At 44.1% G+C, this 19,608-nt stretch overlaps 2 protein-coding genes across 2 annotated transcripts; one reads left to right on the top strand and one right to left on the bottom strand.

Moving 5' to 3' along the window:
* Nucleotides 1-1,461: 1,461 nt before the first annotated feature.
* Nucleotides 1,462-10,641, bottom strand: dhcr24 (24-dehydrocholesterol reductase). Its single transcript, XM_083647735.1, has 9 exons — nucleotides 10,343-10,641; nucleotides 6,482-6,637; nucleotides 5,481-5,586; nucleotides 4,724-4,842; nucleotides 4,027-4,290; nucleotides 3,747-3,890; nucleotides 2,914-3,111; nucleotides 2,543-2,721; nucleotides 1,462-2,447 (listed from the first exon to the last, which is right to left on the bottom strand). Exons 1-9 carry the CDS (start codon nucleotides 10,571-10,573, stop codon nucleotides 2,294-2,296), a joined length of 1,551 nt encoding a protein of 516 aa, XP_083503861.1. The 5' UTR covers nucleotides 10,574-10,641; the 3' UTR covers nucleotides 1,462-2,293.
* A 4,809-nt stretch (nucleotides 10,642-15,450) lies between these two features.
* Nucleotides 15,451-18,884, top strand: LOC310786077 (uncharacterized protein; the record flags this gene model as incomplete). Its single annotated transcript, XM_083647259.1, has 2 exons — nucleotides 15,451-15,770; nucleotides 18,647-18,884. 2 exons carry the CDS (start codon nucleotides 15,451-15,453, stop codon nucleotides 18,882-18,884), a joined length of 558 nt encoding a protein of 185 aa, XP_083503385.1.
* Nucleotides 18,885-19,608: the final 724 nt, after the last annotated feature.

The raw sequence follows: 19,608 nt of genomic DNA, 5'->3' as shown, positions 1-19,608 counted from the left end.
TGGCACAGAGAGTAGGCTTGCTGCCTGGCAATATTGAGACCTCAGCCACTTTTGCGGTCGTGGGTTCGAGCCTCAGTCAGTTTTGAATGGTGACAGGCAGAGGGAAGAGACAAGAGCGCCCGGAGAACAGCTGTGAGTGTGAAGGGCAGCTGGTGGTGTGAAGGAATAATACACACAGAGACACTGGGGCCAGAGGTTGTGGGTTCTAATCCCGTTCAGCTGGCACTGCCTGGATCTAAGGGGGGGGATGTTCTCCCCCCCTGACCTCTGCAGAGACATGAGCTGAGGGTTATGAGACAGAAAACCACAGAGAGCTGAAATTTTACGGACATTGGAAGTACATTTTGTGTTGTTGTGTGTTTGCACTACCTGCCGCTAGGTGTAAAAATTAATTTTTGAAAAACTGCTCCAGAGTTAGTATATGCCATATCTGGATCTCTTTGCAGCCTGTCCACAGTGTCCATTTCTGTGGATCTGTAGGAGGCGCTGTGTCGCTCTGTGTATCTGCCTGTAGGAGGCGCTACGCTGGTGATGTTAAAGACAGGGCAGTGCTGTAATATGTCTCCTCCATCGGGAATCGATGTTCCAGTACACTGGGGCCAGAGGTTGTGGGTTCGATTCCCGCTCCGCTGCCACTACCTGGAGCCAAGGGGGGGGGCTGTTCTCCCCCCCTGACCTCTGCAGAGACATGAGCTGAGGGTTATGAGACAGAAAACCACAGAGAGCTGAAATTTTACTGACTTCGGAAGTATGTTTTGGTCTGTGTTCAAGTGGTGTCCTAGCTGCCGCTAGGCGTAAAAGTAACTTAAAAAAAAACTGCTTTAGACTCTGTATATGACATGTCTGGATCACTTTGCAGTATGTCCAGTGTCCATTTCTGTTGATCTGTAGGAGGCGGAGGCGCTACGCTGGTGATGTTAAAGACAGGGCAGTGCTGTAATATGTCTCCTCCATCGGGAATCGAACCAACAGCCTACCTGTCAGATAGAGACAGTGACACAGCCGCTCAGCCGACTGAGCTATGAGCTGTTGGGAGTTAAGCTTCTGATTTCTACACACTGTATTTAGACTGACAATAACACAGCACAAAGAGTGAGACAGGTGAGATTTGTACCGGTGAGGTGAGCTAGAGTCAGGGACTGACTAGTCTCCTTCATCAGCTTATTTTTTTTATCAGTGTTCAAACTACTGGTGATGATAAAGAAGGATCACTGCTGCAGCTTATAATGTGAGTACTTTTTAAGAAATTGCCTGAGGCTGGGATTGAACCAACAAACTTTGCATATCACACAACATTCACATGTTTATCTGAGTGAGCTATACTCCACTTTCTGAGAAAACCTTTCTTAAAACATGCCTGCTGCTCTAAAATAAACTTCTGGAATTGCTGAACTAGAAAGTTTACCACAATGGGACTCAAAGCCTCAGTCAATCATTAGGCCAGGTGGTTTGACTACCGGAACAGGGTAACTTCTTATTTATTTGCCACTAGAAAAAGGTTTTTGTTAAGTGTCTAAGAGCCCTTAGCCTTATGATTAACTAGTGATTGACTAATGACGAATTATTCATTAGCTACTCATCAACTATTAGTTAATGATTAGTTTACTAGTAACTACTACATTATTTGTGTACGTTATTGTAAAGTGTTACCAAAATTTCAGATATTTATCACAAATGTATCTTCTGTATTGTCATATTTGCATGGTCTTAATTAGGTAATTAATGTGGTTTTTAATGCATGTGGGAACTTTCTATACACAAAGGGCACATAGAAAAATCTATACAAGCACTGCAGTGGTAAACACAAGATGAAAAAGTCACAGAAAAAGTCTGAGACCAGATGAGTTTGAGTCAAACAGCACAGGAAATTATAATATTGATGTTAATAGTAGCTAATTATACATAAAAATACAAACAAAATATACATTCATGCCTTTAGCATGTGCATTTTAAGCTGAAGGCACATACTTCACTGACACCAAAGACGGGAATGAAGATGGAGGATGTGGGAGATGTGATGCTTCACATTAATAGGATGTAGTCTGAAAACAGTCTGATTACCAAAAAATATTTAAGTACTGTAGCTTAAAGTTGTAAGTGCAGAACTGAACTTTACTTCAGAAAATGCTGGGATCTGCTGGGTGTAAAACTGTAAAACCCAGTTTAACTGGTTTGTAGCTGGTTTGTAGTCGACACCTGCTGACAGTCACTAGCGGTCAACCATAGTGAATTGCGACAGAGAGGCACAGTGCCTCGGTCTATCTATGAGGGCTGAATCAGCCAGGAGGTGGGGTCAGTGTCGAGCAGATTTGCAGATTTTGTCGTAAACCTCGGGGAACGCCTCCTTACAGCGAAGTTCCTCCCTCAGTCGGTGATACAGCTGTCCGTCAAACATTTCCCAAAACTCATCTCGGTCCATGTACACATCCGCATACAGCATCTGGAACCTGCAGCAGGCAGTTGGCATTGGAGACACATGTCAAAGCAATATTACATGTATATGACATGATAGGATGCCGTTTAAACCTCACTTGAGACTTACCCGTGCACTTGTCTAACAAACTTCTCCAGCTGACGCATTGAAGCTTTCGCCTCAAAGTGTTTGACTTCGGGCTCGCCGTACGCTCCAATGTCCACATACAACTCCTCTTCTTGACCTTTAGGATGGACCATTCCTCTGCCTGGTAGCAGCAGAAATGGACACAGCCACAGAGGGTAAACCTGAAATAACACCAGGCAGGGAATTAATTCAAGGAAGGAAGGGAGAGAAAGAAATAAAGAATGAATTCAAAACAGTACATGGTGTGTGTGTGTGTGTGTGTGTGTGTGTGTGTGTGTGTGTGTGTGTGTGTGTGTGTGTGTGTGTGTGTGTGTGTGTGTGTGTGTGTGTGTGTTCATGTCTGTGAGTCTTACATGTATGTCCTGGTGGAAGTGCGTGATGGCAGCCTGCAGATGCTTCATGGGGATCAGCATGTCCTGCACCACGTGGTGCTGCTCGTAAAGCCGTCTGATGGTCTCCCCCTGGGTGAGCTTCAGCAGAGAGATCTTGGGGGGAACCATCCATCCAAACAGCCAGCGGAACACAGCGTTGTTGCCAAATGGAATGATATCCTACAGAAAGACAATAATGTACTGCAGTCAGGCCTGATTGTCCACCTTTCTGGTGTCATGTCTCCACTCTCTACCTCATCTATCCAATCATTTTATTTCTTGCCGTCCACAAAAGCAAAAAAAGCAGGACCCAAAAGCCCACAGGGAGCCCGTCAAACCAATACTATGCATAATTCATCACACAATTTACTGTTATGGGAAACAGCGTCTGCTAAACTTCACTCACTAATGGCTAATAGTGTGTGTGAGCATGTGTTGTGTGTGTGTGTGTGTGTGTGTGTGTGTGTGTGTGTGTGTGTGTGTGAGAGAGAGAGAGAGTGTGTGTGAGAGTGTGAGAGAGAGAGTGTGTGTGTGTGTGTGTGTGTGTGTGTGTGAGGGAGAGAAAGAGAGTGTGTGTGTGAGAGAGAGAGAGAGAGAGAGAGAGAGAGAGAGAGAGCATGGAGCATGGAGCATGGAAATGAGCAGGGAGTCAGTAAGATGATGACAAGCTAAAATCTGGCAGATATAAGGTCCTTCATTACAATCCTGCTAATGCACATGGAAACACAGCTTTAGTGAGTCGTTGTGTGTGTGTGCGTGTGCGTGTGTATGTGAGTGCATGTGTGTGTGTGAGTGTGCACGTGTTGTGTGAGCACCTGAAGCTCCCAGAAGATGCTACGTGTGTGTCTGTGGTAGTATTGTCTGAGAGGGATGTATTCTACTGCGGTGCGGTCGCCTTTCAGGTAGTTCTCCACATGTTTAAAGAACCAGGGTTTGAAGTGCAGGCCGATTCTGTTGATCTGATTTGAAAGGAACACACAAGGAAAGACGGGAACTACAGTTAACTTTGATGAAACGCGTGAATGGTAACAAAATGTGGACATATGTGGACACGCCCCCCCCAACACACACAAACACACACATCCACAAACTTACTTTATCAGGCTCTGCGTGGTCGGTCATGGTTCCTGTCATGATGACCGCTGCGTCCAGACTGTACTGGAGCCCCTCCACAAACGTGTTCTCCTTGTTCTGCGACGCCTCTCTGAAGCGCTTGCAGATGTTCTCCAGTCCCCTCACCGGCTCGTAGCGCAGCTTCACCCAGGACCTGGCCGGGACGATCTTAATCTCGGCCGCCACCAGGAAGCCCAGGGTCCCACAGGACCAGGGGACGGCGTGGAACAGATCTGAGTTCTCCTCCTGGGTGAGTCACAGGGAGACAGGGAAAATGTGTTGTCTGTTTGAACAAGTAGCCTACAGCCCTGTGGCACATTTGTGGAGATGACATACACATCTAATTAACCTTATTTAAATGTGATCTCAGCTCTCTTTCTCTGTCTAGTTGATCAGCTGTCTTAATCTCTTCTATGGAAAATACAGTAATGATAGAACAGAAGAACCATTATCCTTATAACCTTCTAGCATAAAATGCCAGAAAATGCATTGTCCATGCGAATAGACGAGGAACCCAGATGTACGTTTGCCGTCGTGTGACGTCATCGAAATGTATTTGCATGCAAAAAGAGGATCATGGAAGTTGTGTGAGTTATTGTATCGTTATATTTTCACAATAATCCAACTTTTACATAATTTTATTAATTCAATCATAATGCCAAATAAAGAAAATGCTCACCTCAGTGCACCGAACCAAACTGCCATCAGCTAGAACCAATTCAAAAGCAACACAGATGTGCTGAAAAAGCCCGTAAATATGAGAAGACGACTCAATGCCTGTACCCATCACCAAACCACCTGAGAGAGAGAGAGAGGGGAGAGGGAGGGAGAGAGAGGGGGGGGGGGGGGGGAGAGGGAGAGAGAGGGAGTAAGATTTGCAATATTTTCTGCAGTAATCCAATCCCTTCCCAGGTAAGAGCAACAACAATGGGCAAACACTCAAGCAGGAGGCAGTGGTGCCAGCTGTGTGTGTGTGTGTGTGTGTGTGTGTGTGTGTGTGTGTGTGTGTGTGTGTGCATGCGTGCGTGCGCGCGTGCGCGCGTGCGTGCGTACGTGTGTGTGTGTGTGTGCGTGCATGCAGACGTGGACTTCAAGATAAATGAATGTACAGCGTCCTGATGGAAAACATTAGGTTGTTGATGCACAGTTTATGGCATCAGGAAGCCCATTATGAAATCTGATCTTGCAGCGCTGCGGCCATTTCCTCCCAGTTTCATCTTTGGAACGACAACATCAACCCTCTAACAGAATTAGAGAAGTGGCTGAAGCTCTCAACAGGATGCAGTGATTGACGGAGGAGATGCAGCCTCTCTTCAGCACAGAACAGTGAGCTGTGGAAATCCTCGCTGCATCTCTCTGTCCCTATCTATCTTATATGCCACGTGACGATAGCCCCGGAAAGTCTATTGACGGTGATCCTGATATGGAAAACATACCCACAGTGAGGTCATCCAGCTCGGGAACCACTGGCAGTGTCCAGCCAATGGAGTTGAGGAGAGCGGTCACCTGACCCATGTTGGCCAGGGGCTCGACTCGCACCACCTGCAAAGGGACAGATCACTGTCAGGAAAGATTGACCATCCGGCTGACAGCTAGCTAGTAACACAATCTAATAGATCCATTAGCAACAATACTTCATTCTAGTCCTGCAAGTTGCCATTATAATCACTGGGATATATTCTTGGAATTAATAAAGCTGAATGTAAACAGCAAACTTGGATAAAACTGAATAGTCTTACACTTGTTTTTAAATCAGATTTCTTTTTGATCAGTAAAGACATAATTTAAGCCATGAATCGTGCTGGAAAGGCATGTTGTTGAATAAATAATGACGTGGGCTGAGCTGAGCATGAGAGGCCTGACAAATTGTTCCAAGCTCATTGTGCAACAATTAAAAAGAGGCATTGGAGGTTTTGTCTTTAAAATATCTGTCGACCACGACCTCAAAGAACAGTCATATCCGCTACCATGTATAAGGTTCCTGACCCTCATGGCTGCATGGCTATTAGCTGGTACATTAGGATATTGCCAAGTACATTTTTCTGTCTGCGGATGAAAGCATGAAGTACGGACAACATTAGCTGACAGCTGACACTGATGAACAATAACAGCTTGCACAATACTAATCGATTCTTTAAATAGTCTCTACTTCCCTGGTGGATGTGTTTTTTTGCTGATCACTAGGAAGCCTATTTATTTGCTGCAACCCAACTAATGGATGTGAGGTTGAATTTCCCCAGACAGTTTTTTATTGCCTTTTTGGGGGGAAGGGGGTATATATTTTATGGGTATGAAGACGGACATGACTGGGAGAGAGAGAGGGGGGAATGACATGCAACAAAGATCCCATGCAGGCCCAGGCTTGTGTCTTTATACTCCTCCAGGACGTCCCAGATGGAGACGTAGCCGTGTGTCTGTGTCTGAGAGTTCCTCCTACCTGTCGGTCTGTGTCCACGTCCAGAATGTCCATCATATTGATCATGATGTTCTTGTGGGTCTTCTTGTATTTGCCCACTCGGAGAGACACGGTGAGCCACCCGGGCCGGCCCGTACACATGTAGGTCTTACCCCCGTCCTTCTTCCACTCTCGCACCTGAAACATACAGGACGTCACGACACTTGTTACTGAGAGGAACTGACTGACTGTTACTGAGAGGAACAGACTGACTGTTACTGAGAGGAACTGACTGACTGTTACTGAGAGGAACAGACTGACTGTTACTGAGAGGAACTGACTGACTGTTACTGAGAGGAACTGACTGACTGTTACTGAGAGGAACAGACTGACTGTTACTGAGAGGAACAGACTGACTGTTACTGAGAGGAACTGACTGACTGTTACTGAGAGGAACAGACTGACTGTTACTGAGAGGAACTGACTGACTGTTACTGAGAGGAACTGACTGACTGTATTGACAACAGCAGTCAGATTCCATGGTGAGAGTGGATTGTGTCTACAGAGACAGTAAATACACAGCATACCAGCCGACTGTCCACTCACTCTATTCAGCTACATTAAGCTCAAGGCTGGCTGTCCAAGTGAAGTTCTCGGTTTCTTGGTAAACATTTTGACTGTACTTTTCCTTGACCCCACAGTGAAACGAATTGACACTTTTTCAGCAAGCATAATGATAGCCTTATATGAGGACCCATAAAAATGGCTGGGCCCCTGAAAACGTTCAGTGAATGGGCCTTCACCACATTCTTTCTTCTTCTCTGCAGAGCCCACCCCCCCCCACCCCTCCTAGCAGCTGGGCCCCTTTTCAAAACCTATCCTGTCAAGTTTAAACATAATATGGTCTTGATAAATAACCAATAGTCATCTTTAATAGGCCATGAGTGAATGGCTGCTCTACAAAGTTTTTTTTAATGCAAAAATGACCCTTCTTACGTCACTGGTCTGGAATTTCAGTTAGACATACTTGACAGAAGGGAGAGACATTCCTGGGTGTTGGAGGCCTTGGTGATTCCCTAAACTGTACAACTGTATCCATGGTGAGAGTTTTTAACAAAGTAAACTTCACAAATGCTACATTTCCCCGTGGAGTGTCATCACAGAGTGAGTCCACATGACACTGGGCTACAGGTGCCCCAGCCTGTGGCTGATTTAGTTTATCTCCACTTCACTTCAAATCCCTCCGTCTCTTGACTGAAGCGTTTTTAAGTGAGGTATGTCTGCTGGTCACACTCACAGGTTGCAATTGGATTTTCGGGTTTCTCGAGTCTTGACCAGTTTTATGAGATCAGTTCATTCAAGATATTATGAAATGTGTTGTAGACTACTAATAATTAATGAGTACTGTGTTTTACATGCCAAATCAATACATTTTAATTCAGTTTATGGTCTTCTCAGTGAGTCGAATAAATATTTGTGAAAAAATATTTTTTCCAAAAGCCAAAAAGCAGACAACCAAGACTTGAATATGTGATGTCAATCTGAGGGTGGCTCCATAGACAAAGAATTGGGAAAGAAAATAACATTACAGTACGGTAGTTACATGCTTGTCAGCTGTAAGTAATGTAGGCCTACTGTGTTTTGTATGGCTGTCAAGTGCTCACCTCATGGCATAGTCCAGTGGTTCTCAAAGTAAGAACCGGGGACCCCCAGCAAAAAGGGTAATCATTTATTTTCACTAGAATTCCAACCATAAATAACACAATGACAGAATGTATGACTATTTTCGTCATGGGTTTCATACACTTTTTGTTAAATAAAATAATAATAATTGTAGAAAATGCTCCATAATGGCCCACCATCAGGCCTGTTCTTGGGGCAATTGACGCCCACCAACCAAGGAGCCCACAAGGCAAGCATGATGTGACATCATCGATGATGATGTCAGAGTTCACCTCGTGAGGTCATCGGTGATGTCAGAGTTTCCCCTGTGAGGTCATCAGCGATGTCAGACGGTCTAGGCTGACTGTGATGGCAGACGTGACTTTGTGAGGTCATCGATGATGTCATACCTCCCCGGACGTTGTGACATCACCAACGATGTCATACCTCGAATGTGGGGGGATTATAAAGGTGCTGTTCTGCTATGATATGTATGGCCCTATTCTCCTTTCTGCAATCTGTAAGCTCTGTATGTTGCTTCTGCCTTACTTTCTGCCTGTGATACTTCATTAAAGCTTGAAAGACATCTCTGTGGTTCTAATCGATCACTGCCCGTGAGCCCTTACCTAAGATCCAGCAAACTTCACACAAGGCAAGCACACAAACTTCCTTACATATAATATATATATATATATATATATATATATATATATATATATATATATATATATATATATATATATATATATATATACAGTATATTAAACATTTGACAACGGCCCTACCCTGTCTTGCAAGAGTCTGGTGTTGGGGTCGTTAAGGGGTTGAAGAAGACCTTCAGACCATGATTCAGTCTATCCCTCTTCACCGATGCACCTTTTGTTATTGTTTGTAGTTATTTCCCCTTAGTTTTAGTTAATAAATTATTAACTTTTACTTTGGTGTAAATGACTCCCGTCATTTGTTACTTCCTTGACCCGGGTTGTAAAATATGAGGGGGGATCATACACCAAAGTAAAAGTTAAATATCTAGACCATGGGTTTCTCAACTGGTGGGTCCGGACCCAAACGTGGTTCGCGGGGCCATTTTGAGTGGGTCGCGTGGGGAGAAGAATCCAAATATCCCCAAATGTTGTTGTCTTGACTTGTTTTAGTGAAGGAATTCAGATTCTTAAAACTTGCTGTGCATCAGCAACTTGTAAAATATATAGGCCTGTAATTCAAGATAGTTCTGCCTTTTTATTTCATTGGGTTTTTAGCCCTAGTTGCACTTTTTTGTTTATTTTGTGTTTTTAACAATGCATGAAGGCATTGTGTATTACGGCATTATTTTTTGTTAAATCAATTTGAGTGGTATAAAAACAAAATCTGAAATTTGGGTGTGTGTCCTGAGGCTACACCAGTTGAGAACCACTGATCTAGAGTCTAGATCAGTGGTTCTCAACTGGTGTAGCCTCAGGAGACACAGTTTGTCTAGAAGATTATTATGTCTAGATTCTAGACAACACAAACTAGGCTACATTAAACAAATAAACAGAACGGTCCGAAGGTCTAAGCCCAATAAGTGCACCAGGCCCAGGTGCACCCAATCAGCCTAATGACCCCAGGCTCCTGTAAGACAGGGCCAGGAGAGTTGGAGGGTCGTCACAAAAGCTAAAATATGATCAGACCGGGACCCTGGAACAAAATCTTATCAAATGGGGGTCAGTGGTCTAATTTGTGCCAGTTTAGGAGTCCTTGACATGAACAAATTTGAGAACCACTGATTGCCTACCAAATATGCTTACAATCCACAACATCTACTACACAAGCCTCACAGGAACCCAATCAGCCAATCCTTTGACTAGGCTCACTAGGCTACATGAGCCTTGAAAACATGCAGCACATGTAAAGATAATAATATCCTTTTATCATGCAATCAATCAGCCACTGACACAGCAAAGTTGTATTAGGCTATAGCCTCAATGATAGTTGTAGATTAACAGCTTGACACACTTTGAAAGTGATTCCTCTCTACCAAACATTGATATTGGCCAAGTAGTCATGACATTTAGATCTTGTTAGACTAGGGCTAGGCCTACTGCAAATGAGAATAAACCTCAAATTGCGTGGGCGCACAACACAGCGCACATGCACGCGCACACACACGCACGCACACACACACACACACACACACACACACACACACACACACACACACACACACACACACACACACACACACGCACACGCTCGGCTCACCTGTCGCTGGATGTCTCTGACGCGCTGGTCGTGCAGTTTGGGCGCAGAGCACATCTTGAAGATCATCCATGCGCGCACATAATAATACACATCAAATATGACGGACAGCGGCAGGAGGAACAAACACACGAATATCCACCTCTGGTGAACAATGACGTAATCTAGACCTTTGACTTTAATCCACATTAGAAACAAAACGGCCAAGCCTCCTAAATACAACAAGGGGTCCATTGTTTCCGGGCAGGCAGGCAGCTCTTCTTGATCAGACAGCAGAGGGACTTTGAGACAAGTAGCCACAGACAGATGTGCAGAACCAGGTGCAGATTTTCCTCAGACTACTGACAGCGATAACATGCATGTGCCCGCATCGATTATCTCAACCTCTCTCACTCTACACAGCGACAAAGAGTATTAAAGTCAAGAGTAAAATCTGAAAGAATTTGGACAATTGTGCGGCCGCCATTTTGGCCTGATAAAACGCCTCCTTAGCCAATGGGACACAAGCACAGAACCATCACAACCAATCAGGTCTTTATCAGGCCAAAATGGCGGATTTGCTGTGCGCTGATGTTGCAATGGAACAAGATGTTAGCCTTCGGTTCTTATCATTTAAATTATTTAACAGCGATAGGTGAGCGTTGCTAGGTACTCGGCGAGCTTGACACCGATTGGTGGTGGTTGGTAGGGGGTGGAACTAGGTCGTGCCATACTACATTGATTGGTTGACAGTGTGACTTTAGGGATGTCTCGAGTCGTAGCGTCTCTGGTCCTCAACTAATCAAAAAGCAGAAAGGCTGTCACACCATTCGCCCTGTCCGCATGGCTTATAATGTGTTATTAACATTATGCAGAAGGTGTATTGTTTGTCACACAACTGCTACCATAATAATACATTGAGACTCTTACCTATAGGCTAAAATTATGCATATAACTGCTGAGAATAGAATATAATAGAATATAATAGAATAGATAGATTTCCATGTGTAACTGTTAGTAGCCTAGTTCTAATAATTCTAGTTCTATAATGTCAGTAGATATTTGAATTTTCTGTCACAGGATAGCTGCATCAGCAAGCTTTATCCTATTACCACAGTCCATTGATACAAGTATACACCACTGACTTGACACCCTACATCATAAATTAATTATACTAGTGCAGTGCCCGTTTACCTCCCTGTTGCAGAGAGCTGTTTTCCACGCCGTGGAAAACAGCGCTGTTTGCTTGTTTAAGTGTGAAAATCTTCACTTTGTCCACACAACCTGTAGTCTCTTAGAACAGACGAGTTGGCTTCCGCAATTTTCAAATGCTTCCGCCATACCGTCTGTACTTCGTGGGGGAGAATCATGCACCAACCGGAATGGGAAGCAGAAAGGCGGGTCTTCCGCTCATTAGTCCAATCAGAATCCAATATGCCGGCAGAAAGGCGGGTCTTCCGCTCATTAGTCCAATCAGAATCCAATATGCCGCATTCGCGTGTCGTGATTGGTCGGATTCCGTAGAACTTCCTTCCAGTCTGAAGGTTTTTTTCCCAACTTCCTTGTGCGTGTTCTGGGGGTGTAACGTACAGACTGTATATAGACCAAATCACCGTGACGTCACCATGTAAACAAATTTACTTCCGGGTACCACTTGGGGAAGGCGGCAGGTTTAAATGTGCGTGTTGTCAAATAAATGCTGTCAAACCCTCTCGTTGTTTTCGGCCGACTACTTTCAATTTAAATGGTTAAACGGTTGGTAAACATGCTTGTCCGACGTATCTAGCCTTTCTTCTGTGTTTGTTTTATGTAGTGTTAGCTAGCTAATAACGTTTGTTTGTCTGTCAAACTCGCTGTTTTTTTACGTTACAGACAGAGTAACCTCGCGTCACCAGGCTCTTCTCGGCGAGAAAGAGCCTGGTACAGACAGAGCTACTGACGCCACGTCAATTTAATTTAGCTTCAAGTCTACTCTAGTCTGGTCCAACAGGTAAATTAGCTAGTCTGGTCTCCACTAACGTTAGTGAAAGTGTTGTTATGAATGATATTAAACAACAACACAACACGGACGAACCATTTTTGTCTTCTTTGTCTGTTTTTGTCTTCAACACGTCAGTTTGTGCCGTCCACCGCCATTATAATGTGTGGACCTCAGGGGTACCCGGAAGTAAATGTAAACATCCCGCTGATTTGGTCTATAGCTGCATTCGCCGGATGTAGATGAGACAGTCTGTTTTAAGAGACTACACAACCTGCATCTGCATAGTTAGAAAATGTGGGATGTGCATGGCCAGCCTGCACAGGGTTTCGCGAAGGGACGTGTCTGCTGGTGTGACATCACTTGGCCGCACGGACACTCGCCGCCCTCGCCGATATGTCAAGTATCATTTGTGTCCAATTGCACAAAATCCAACACTGCACATCTTTGAGTCCCCACCCGGCACCTGCCAATTGTGAAGTACGGTATATTGGAAGGACAGCTTTCAAGATATGCAAAGGACACACACAAACACACACACAGCCAGAGATTCCTTTCTTTTTGTGGCGCTAGAGAACACCCACTGAGTGTCTCATTTTCCACTAGGCTATATCAAGAGTCAGACCATGAAAATTTCTGGTCAACCCGCTAGGAAATAGCGGGAAATATGTTCTTTCCTGTTGCCAATAGGAGGCGCTATGACTATAACTGAATATTGCCTGTAGATGTCTTCAGCCCGGGACTCTCATCAAACATGTGGAGTTTGGGGCGGATCTGACTATGTGTAGTGAAGTTACAAACCACTTCCTGTGTTGGCAGTAGGTGGCAGTATGAGTATGTGCGTGTCCAAATTGCACCAAATTCAACACTGCACATCCTCAGGTTCCCAGCAACACACTCACCCAGTGTGAAGTCAATTGGATGAACGGTTGTCAAGATAAAACACTTTTTGTGTTGCCAGTAGGTGTCACTATGACTTTGCGCATGTCCGAATTAGGTTCCCAATAGCACATTCGCCAAGTGTGAAGTCGATTGGACGAACAGTTGTTGAGATAAACCACTTTTTGTGTTGCCAGTAGGTGGCGCTATGATTACGCGCTGCCGCTTACACAAATTGCACCAAAATCCGGCACTACACTTCCCAGCAGCACACTCGCAAAGTGTGAAGTCGATCAGACAAACGGTTGTTGAGATAAACCACTTTTTGTGTTGCCAGTAGCCAATGCATCAAGAGCACTAGCAAGTAGCCTACTATAGAATCAGAGAATCAGAATCAGAATACACCAGTGATTCTTAATCTCAACCTTTTTCATATCAAGGAGGAGCCTAATTTATGTCACATTAGGGCCACAGGCCCCCATTTGATGGATTTTGTGCCTCGGTCAGACCCAAATCTGAAAATATGTTTTATTGTTAGAGAAGACTATGATTCTGTCCCGAATTCCATGACTATCTGCATCGTATCGTGATACGTATCGTATTGTGGGGTGCCTGCCAAAACCCAGCCCTACCTCTGACCTCTGTCTCCCTGTGATGTTATCTTGTGTATAGGACCCAGGAACGCCAGCGGCACGGTGCCCGTGGTGAGGACTATGACTACCCTCCCATGGACCCTGGGTGTTTCAGTCCGTTTGCCCACTCTCCCCCATGGCTGGGACCCCCTCCTCCCTACGAGGTCGCCATCAAGACCACCTGCAGCTCTACACACCTGCGCCGCGCATACTCAGACACACAGCTGGCAACAGAGCCCCTGTTTGGACGGTCAAGAGATAACAGCGAAACTATGATCAAAACAGGCATTTTTCTACATTCTTGAATTGTGTTAATTCCTTAGCCCCTCAAGAACCCTTGGTGGTCTGCAGACCCCACATTGAGAACTACTGCTATAGACTAACTAGGATTACAAATAAATCCTATTTAACCCTTCAATTTCAGTATAGGCTCCATGGGATTGCAGGCTACAGTTCCAGACACAAATTGAGTTGTATGGAAGAATATTTTAAGGACACCGTTTCCTAGTGAGGTTGAAATATTAGACTAGGCCTACTTTCAAAATGCAATTTGTTTACTTGCTTAAAAGCATCATCAGTCAAACTCATTGAGTGGCTAAGGTTGGAGGGGAGGGGGGTGTCATTTTCATGTATTGTCTCAAAATGTGAACGTCATGAATGAGTTTAGGCTGTAACTGTACAAATAAACTTGATGCTACTAATCCATTGCTCTACATTAAACTAAATGTTTGATTACTCTGAGTTCAGGATTGCTTTGCAAATACAAGATGAGTTACACAACACAGGCGATGGGAAAATGTCTATTTCCCCACAGAAGCCATAATATACTACAGTATATATGCCACGCATGACATCAATGGTCAATTACAGTATAGTGAAAATACAACAACATACTCTAATTTGCAGGTAATATATCACAGTCAAAAGCTCTCTGTTTCCTCCCTTAAAATGCACTGACAAAAGCTATTAACAGCCTACTATAGTCTCTCATGTTTTGTAATCAGAAAACTAGAATTAGTCCCCACCTTTGTGCATTTAGAAACATTACATCACTAAATAAAGATAGGCCTATTCAGTGTTTCATGTTTCTTTTACTGTGGGACTATTGCGCGCGCTCACTCACACTCACACACACACACACAGTGCGCGCGCACACGGACAAAGTGGTACCCATCAGACACATTAGACAGGGAGGGTGGGGCGCCAGTAAAGATTGCTTAATGGCTTAACTGCCGTCCTCTGGTCCATCTGCTCTGATGACAAACACACAGTCTGCACAGCCTGATGATGCTCTTCAAACCGCTCACAGAGGATTTTGTTTACAGAACTCCACAAAGTTCATTCTTTCCAGAGGAGAATATCTAGCCTACAATAAGGAATAGCCTTTATGGACTAAATTGTCAGCTATTTTCCTCATTCTGGGAGAAGAAAATCATGGAAAAAATAAGTCAAGTAATATTCAGGTAATATTTTCCCTCTTATAGGCTATGAAGAGACTTCTGTAACTACATGGATGAAATTATTGTATATGTCTGGTCATAATCAGTGTGCACTGGGAGCGCACTCCATGGGATTGCATGGGGTGGCGCGCAAGTGACTGACGCTACAACCGACCGTAGCCTGCATCCCTCTTACCAGTTACGATGCCTTCACTGCACCACGGAGCAATCTTCATCGGAGTCTTCCTCATCGTGACAGGCGGCTCCACAGCCTTCCTGACCTCGTCCCAGAGCCGCCTGCAGGCCTTCTCGCTCTGCTGCGTGGTGCTGGGCTCGGTCATGCTCATCCTGGGGCTGTTCTGGGCCATGAACAGCAAGAGTCCTGTCAACTACAACCACGGAGAGTTGAGCGGAGAGTGCCCACATTACCCTCCCTACCCCGACTACCCCAGCTTCCCTGGCCATGTCCTCTTCACGCCCCCGGGGAGCCGCTTCCCGGAGTCCCAGTCAGTGTTTCTGCCGAGGTGGGTCACATTAAAGAACACCTCTCTATTTAAATATTCATATTCCCATGGTTATGCACAATCTAATCAATATTTAGGCTATACGTATATGAACATGAATACCTTCATCCCAAAACCAGAAAGTCCTGAAACCACCAATGGCAAGTCTCATTTTGATGAAAGACCGATTTTGTACTGAGGCCATTAGCCAACACTGGAGGTGGAGGACCAAATATGCCTAGGGGTCTGGTGTTCCTCCCCTAGAACATTTTCACGAACACAATAATACAATAAAACATAACTTTTATGCGTAGCCTATTCAATTTGGTGGCAATATAATGATTACTATTAGGCTTGTAAGAATGGTAAGACAGTAGTCCATATGGCTGGCAGCCATAGAAAAGCAAAACATAAAGACGTGCAATTAGTTGACAGTTTGGCAGTATCTAATATTGTGAACTCAGAATACTTAGAGTGGTTCATGTTCACAAATAGTGATAGGCTAGTCTATTAATCCTTAAAATGAATGACATTCCCTTGAACACAACACACAGTCAAGACAGGCGTACAGCAGTCTAGGTAGCCTATAGACTGGTAGCATTCTGAAAAAGTAGAATTAGAATATTTAAGAGCAATATTGCCATCATGATCAAAGATGATGCAGGTTTTCATTTCAACCAAACATTACAGCAGCTGTTTTCACTCATTAGTTCATGAGGCTTAATTCTGTTATACTCTGGCAGGGCTGGCAACACAACTTCTGGCAGAGCTCCATCTGCCATCTAGTGTCTGATGCCTGCAACTGCTTGCACCACATAGCAAGCTGAACATATAATTTAGGAAATGTATGTTGTGTGGAGTGAGTCGTATCCACAAAGGTTCCTAGTTGGTCCTAGTGGTGAAGTTCTAAGAAAACTCAGAGTGATGACATTTTCTAAGAATTTTCCCTTAAAATTAAGACGAAATCCTAGCTATTCACAAAGCATCTTAGTGCTAAGAGCTACTAAGGTGGAAAACTGTTAAGACTATAAAGAGGAGGACTTTATGGGAGCGTAGGAATTTCTTAAGGAGAGGAGGAAATGCCTGAAAGAAAATGGTATCACAATGTTAAGATAGTTAGCAACAGGCTAACAGTGCAGCAGCGATGGTTTAGGTCGGATTACAGTATGTAACCACATAGAATAATCACACAATCACAGCTCCTTTGCAGCCTCCTATTGTGACGCAACCTGTTTAATACTAACTGGACTTGCGCATTGTGCACCAACAGAACAACAGCTATGGATATAGTGAGTTTTCTCTGTATTGTCTGGCCACTGATGATGGGACACATGCCCACATCATCTGTAATATACTCTTGTTCAAAATTTTTATTCATATAAGCTTGCCAATATAGTCTATAAATTACCGTATACTAATACTACCGAGTTGAGCCATTTTCACCTAATCTTAACATCACATTTAGTCAAGTGGGTTATAAGAAAACCACACATTAATATTCAGTAAATTGTAATATTATGTGATTCCTTGTGTGGATTCTGGATGACAAAAAGAAGCATGTTGATTTTTCTTGATCAACTACCCTCTGTCTAGGGCTGTGCAATCCATACGGCAACATATCACACACACAAAATCCACAATACTGTATTGATATTTCAGAAAAATAGCGTGATATATCTAGCCTTATGGATTTTTTGCACAGGCGTGTGTTCAGTGACACAATAAGAATACTTGTGCACTTTATTTTTATTTCAGTGTGTTCAGTATCAGTAACACAGTGTGCAACTGCAAATTTGCAAATATTGTTCTAATAAATTGGAATGAAAATGTTGAATTAAATAGTATTGTCTCAATTTGTCCACTCAGTTGTCAATACAATGTAATGCACATAATGATTACACTACCTGGGTGGTACACAGCAAGTTGTATTTTAATCTATTTAAAACATTTCTGTAAATTATGTAGAGCAGTGGTTCCCAACCTTTTTACACCAAGTACTGTACCACCTGAGAAAGTAGTTGGCTCTCCAAGTACCACCATATGACCGACGTTAAAATACAGTCTATTCAGCTATGCACAGTTCACGCAGGAGGCAAATTTATTCCAACCTGCAGCCTATGTGCAACCTGCAGCAGCTGCACTTGTGCTGGGTTGAATGCTGTCTTCACCTCCTTGTGCTTCATCGTTGCTGCTCTCCTCTACTACAGCTCTTTTACGATTCCCTCCCGTTTTGATCCACTTTAGCATCCCTCCTCGTCTTTGTTCACCACTTGTGTAACCATGCGGGGCGGGCAGGTAATTGTGCATGCGCAACAGTGTCCGTCAGAAACAAATATTTGTTTCTAAATCTCAAGACAACTAAATAAACCTCAATTTCAATGATCACAAGTTTATTTTCATTCGTAGTATTATTTTGATAGATAAACATGTTTTACAATTGATTTTAAAGTTGGGTTTATTTCATAATTTAAACATTGGGATTCCAGGGATCAAGTACCACCAGCAGGGGGGGGGCGCAAGTACCACCTACCTTGAGAAACACTGCCAATAATATGAATAATTATTATTATTATTTCACTTTCACATGTTTGAAAACTACTACTAATGAACACCATGGATTTTGCACAAAAACTATTTTTTTTCTTTTTTTTTTCTCTTGTAATTTTCACAGAGCCTTCCAAGTACCACCAGCAGGGGGCGCAAGTACCACCTACGGTACGCGTACCGTAGGTTGGGAACCACTGATGTAGAGTATTGCAATATATCGCAATATCTATATCGTATTGCAATGTATTGTGATACAATCGTATCGTGATAGGTATCGTATCGTGGGGTGCCTGCCAAAACCCAGCCCTACCTCTGACCTCTGTCTCCCTGTGTTGTTATCTTATGTATAGGACCCAGGAACGCCAGCGGCACGGTGCCCGTGGTGAGGACTATGACTACCCTCCCATGGACCCTGGGTGTTTCAGTCCGTCTGCCCACCCTCCCCCATGGCTGGGACCCCCTCCTTCCTACGAGGTCGCCATCAAGACCACCTGCAGCTCTACACACCTGCGCCGCGCATACTCAGACTCACAGCTGGCAACAGAGCCCCTGTTTGGACGGTCAAGAGAGATCAGCTTCGAGGTGTGAGGCTGGGCCATGTGGAAACCCCCGCCTCTCTCTGCATCAGACTGAAGAATGGCTGACACAGGATTTAGGCTACTCAGGCTCTACAACCAACCTAGGTGTCTTGTTTGGACTATACCGAATGGCAGTAACAAACTTTATCAAAGGCAAACACTCGCAGCATGTGTCTTACTGATGCCAACCAGTACGTCTTAGCATGTTTTTCCTAAGTTTTCTGTACACTGCAGGCTTAAAGAGACCTAATTCTATGGCATTTACTGGCATTTGCCTTGCTCTCTAATGGATTCAGTGGGCCTTAACCACTGCAGAAAATTGCAGCCTGCATCATGACAGAGCTGCAGGAATCCACTGAGGGGAACTGTGTGTGGACCCCCGTTGGTGTGTGCCACATGTACTCATCTGCTGGTAGAGAACAGTGGGAAGGATGACTCATCTGACCATATGACTTGTTCCACTGCTCAGTAGACCACTGCAACTCACTGGCAAAATTGCCAGGGGTTTAAGGCTTTAAGTGTTACAACCTGACCTAGTACATGTATGCCTCTCTGTTCTTAATCAACTGCGCTCTTGCCGACATTCGCAGTCAACTGACTCACAGTTACTTGTCTGTCTTTTCTGTACTTTTTGAACCACACTGAACAGATATCCTGGTTTATGAGTATGCGCTTGCATCCACATGCAGTTCCATGCAACTTCTCAAAGTCAGTCTCTTCTTCGAAATGTGATC

Source organism: Poromitra crassiceps (assembly GCF_964638095.1).
Source record: "Poromitra crassiceps genome assembly, chromosome: 12".
NCBI classification, from domain to species: Eukaryota; Metazoa; Chordata; class Actinopteri; order Beryciformes; family Melamphaidae; genus Poromitra; species Poromitra crassiceps.
The sequence above is the reverse complement of the archived record's forward strand: the minus strand, read 5'-3'. Positions and strand labels throughout refer to the sequence as shown.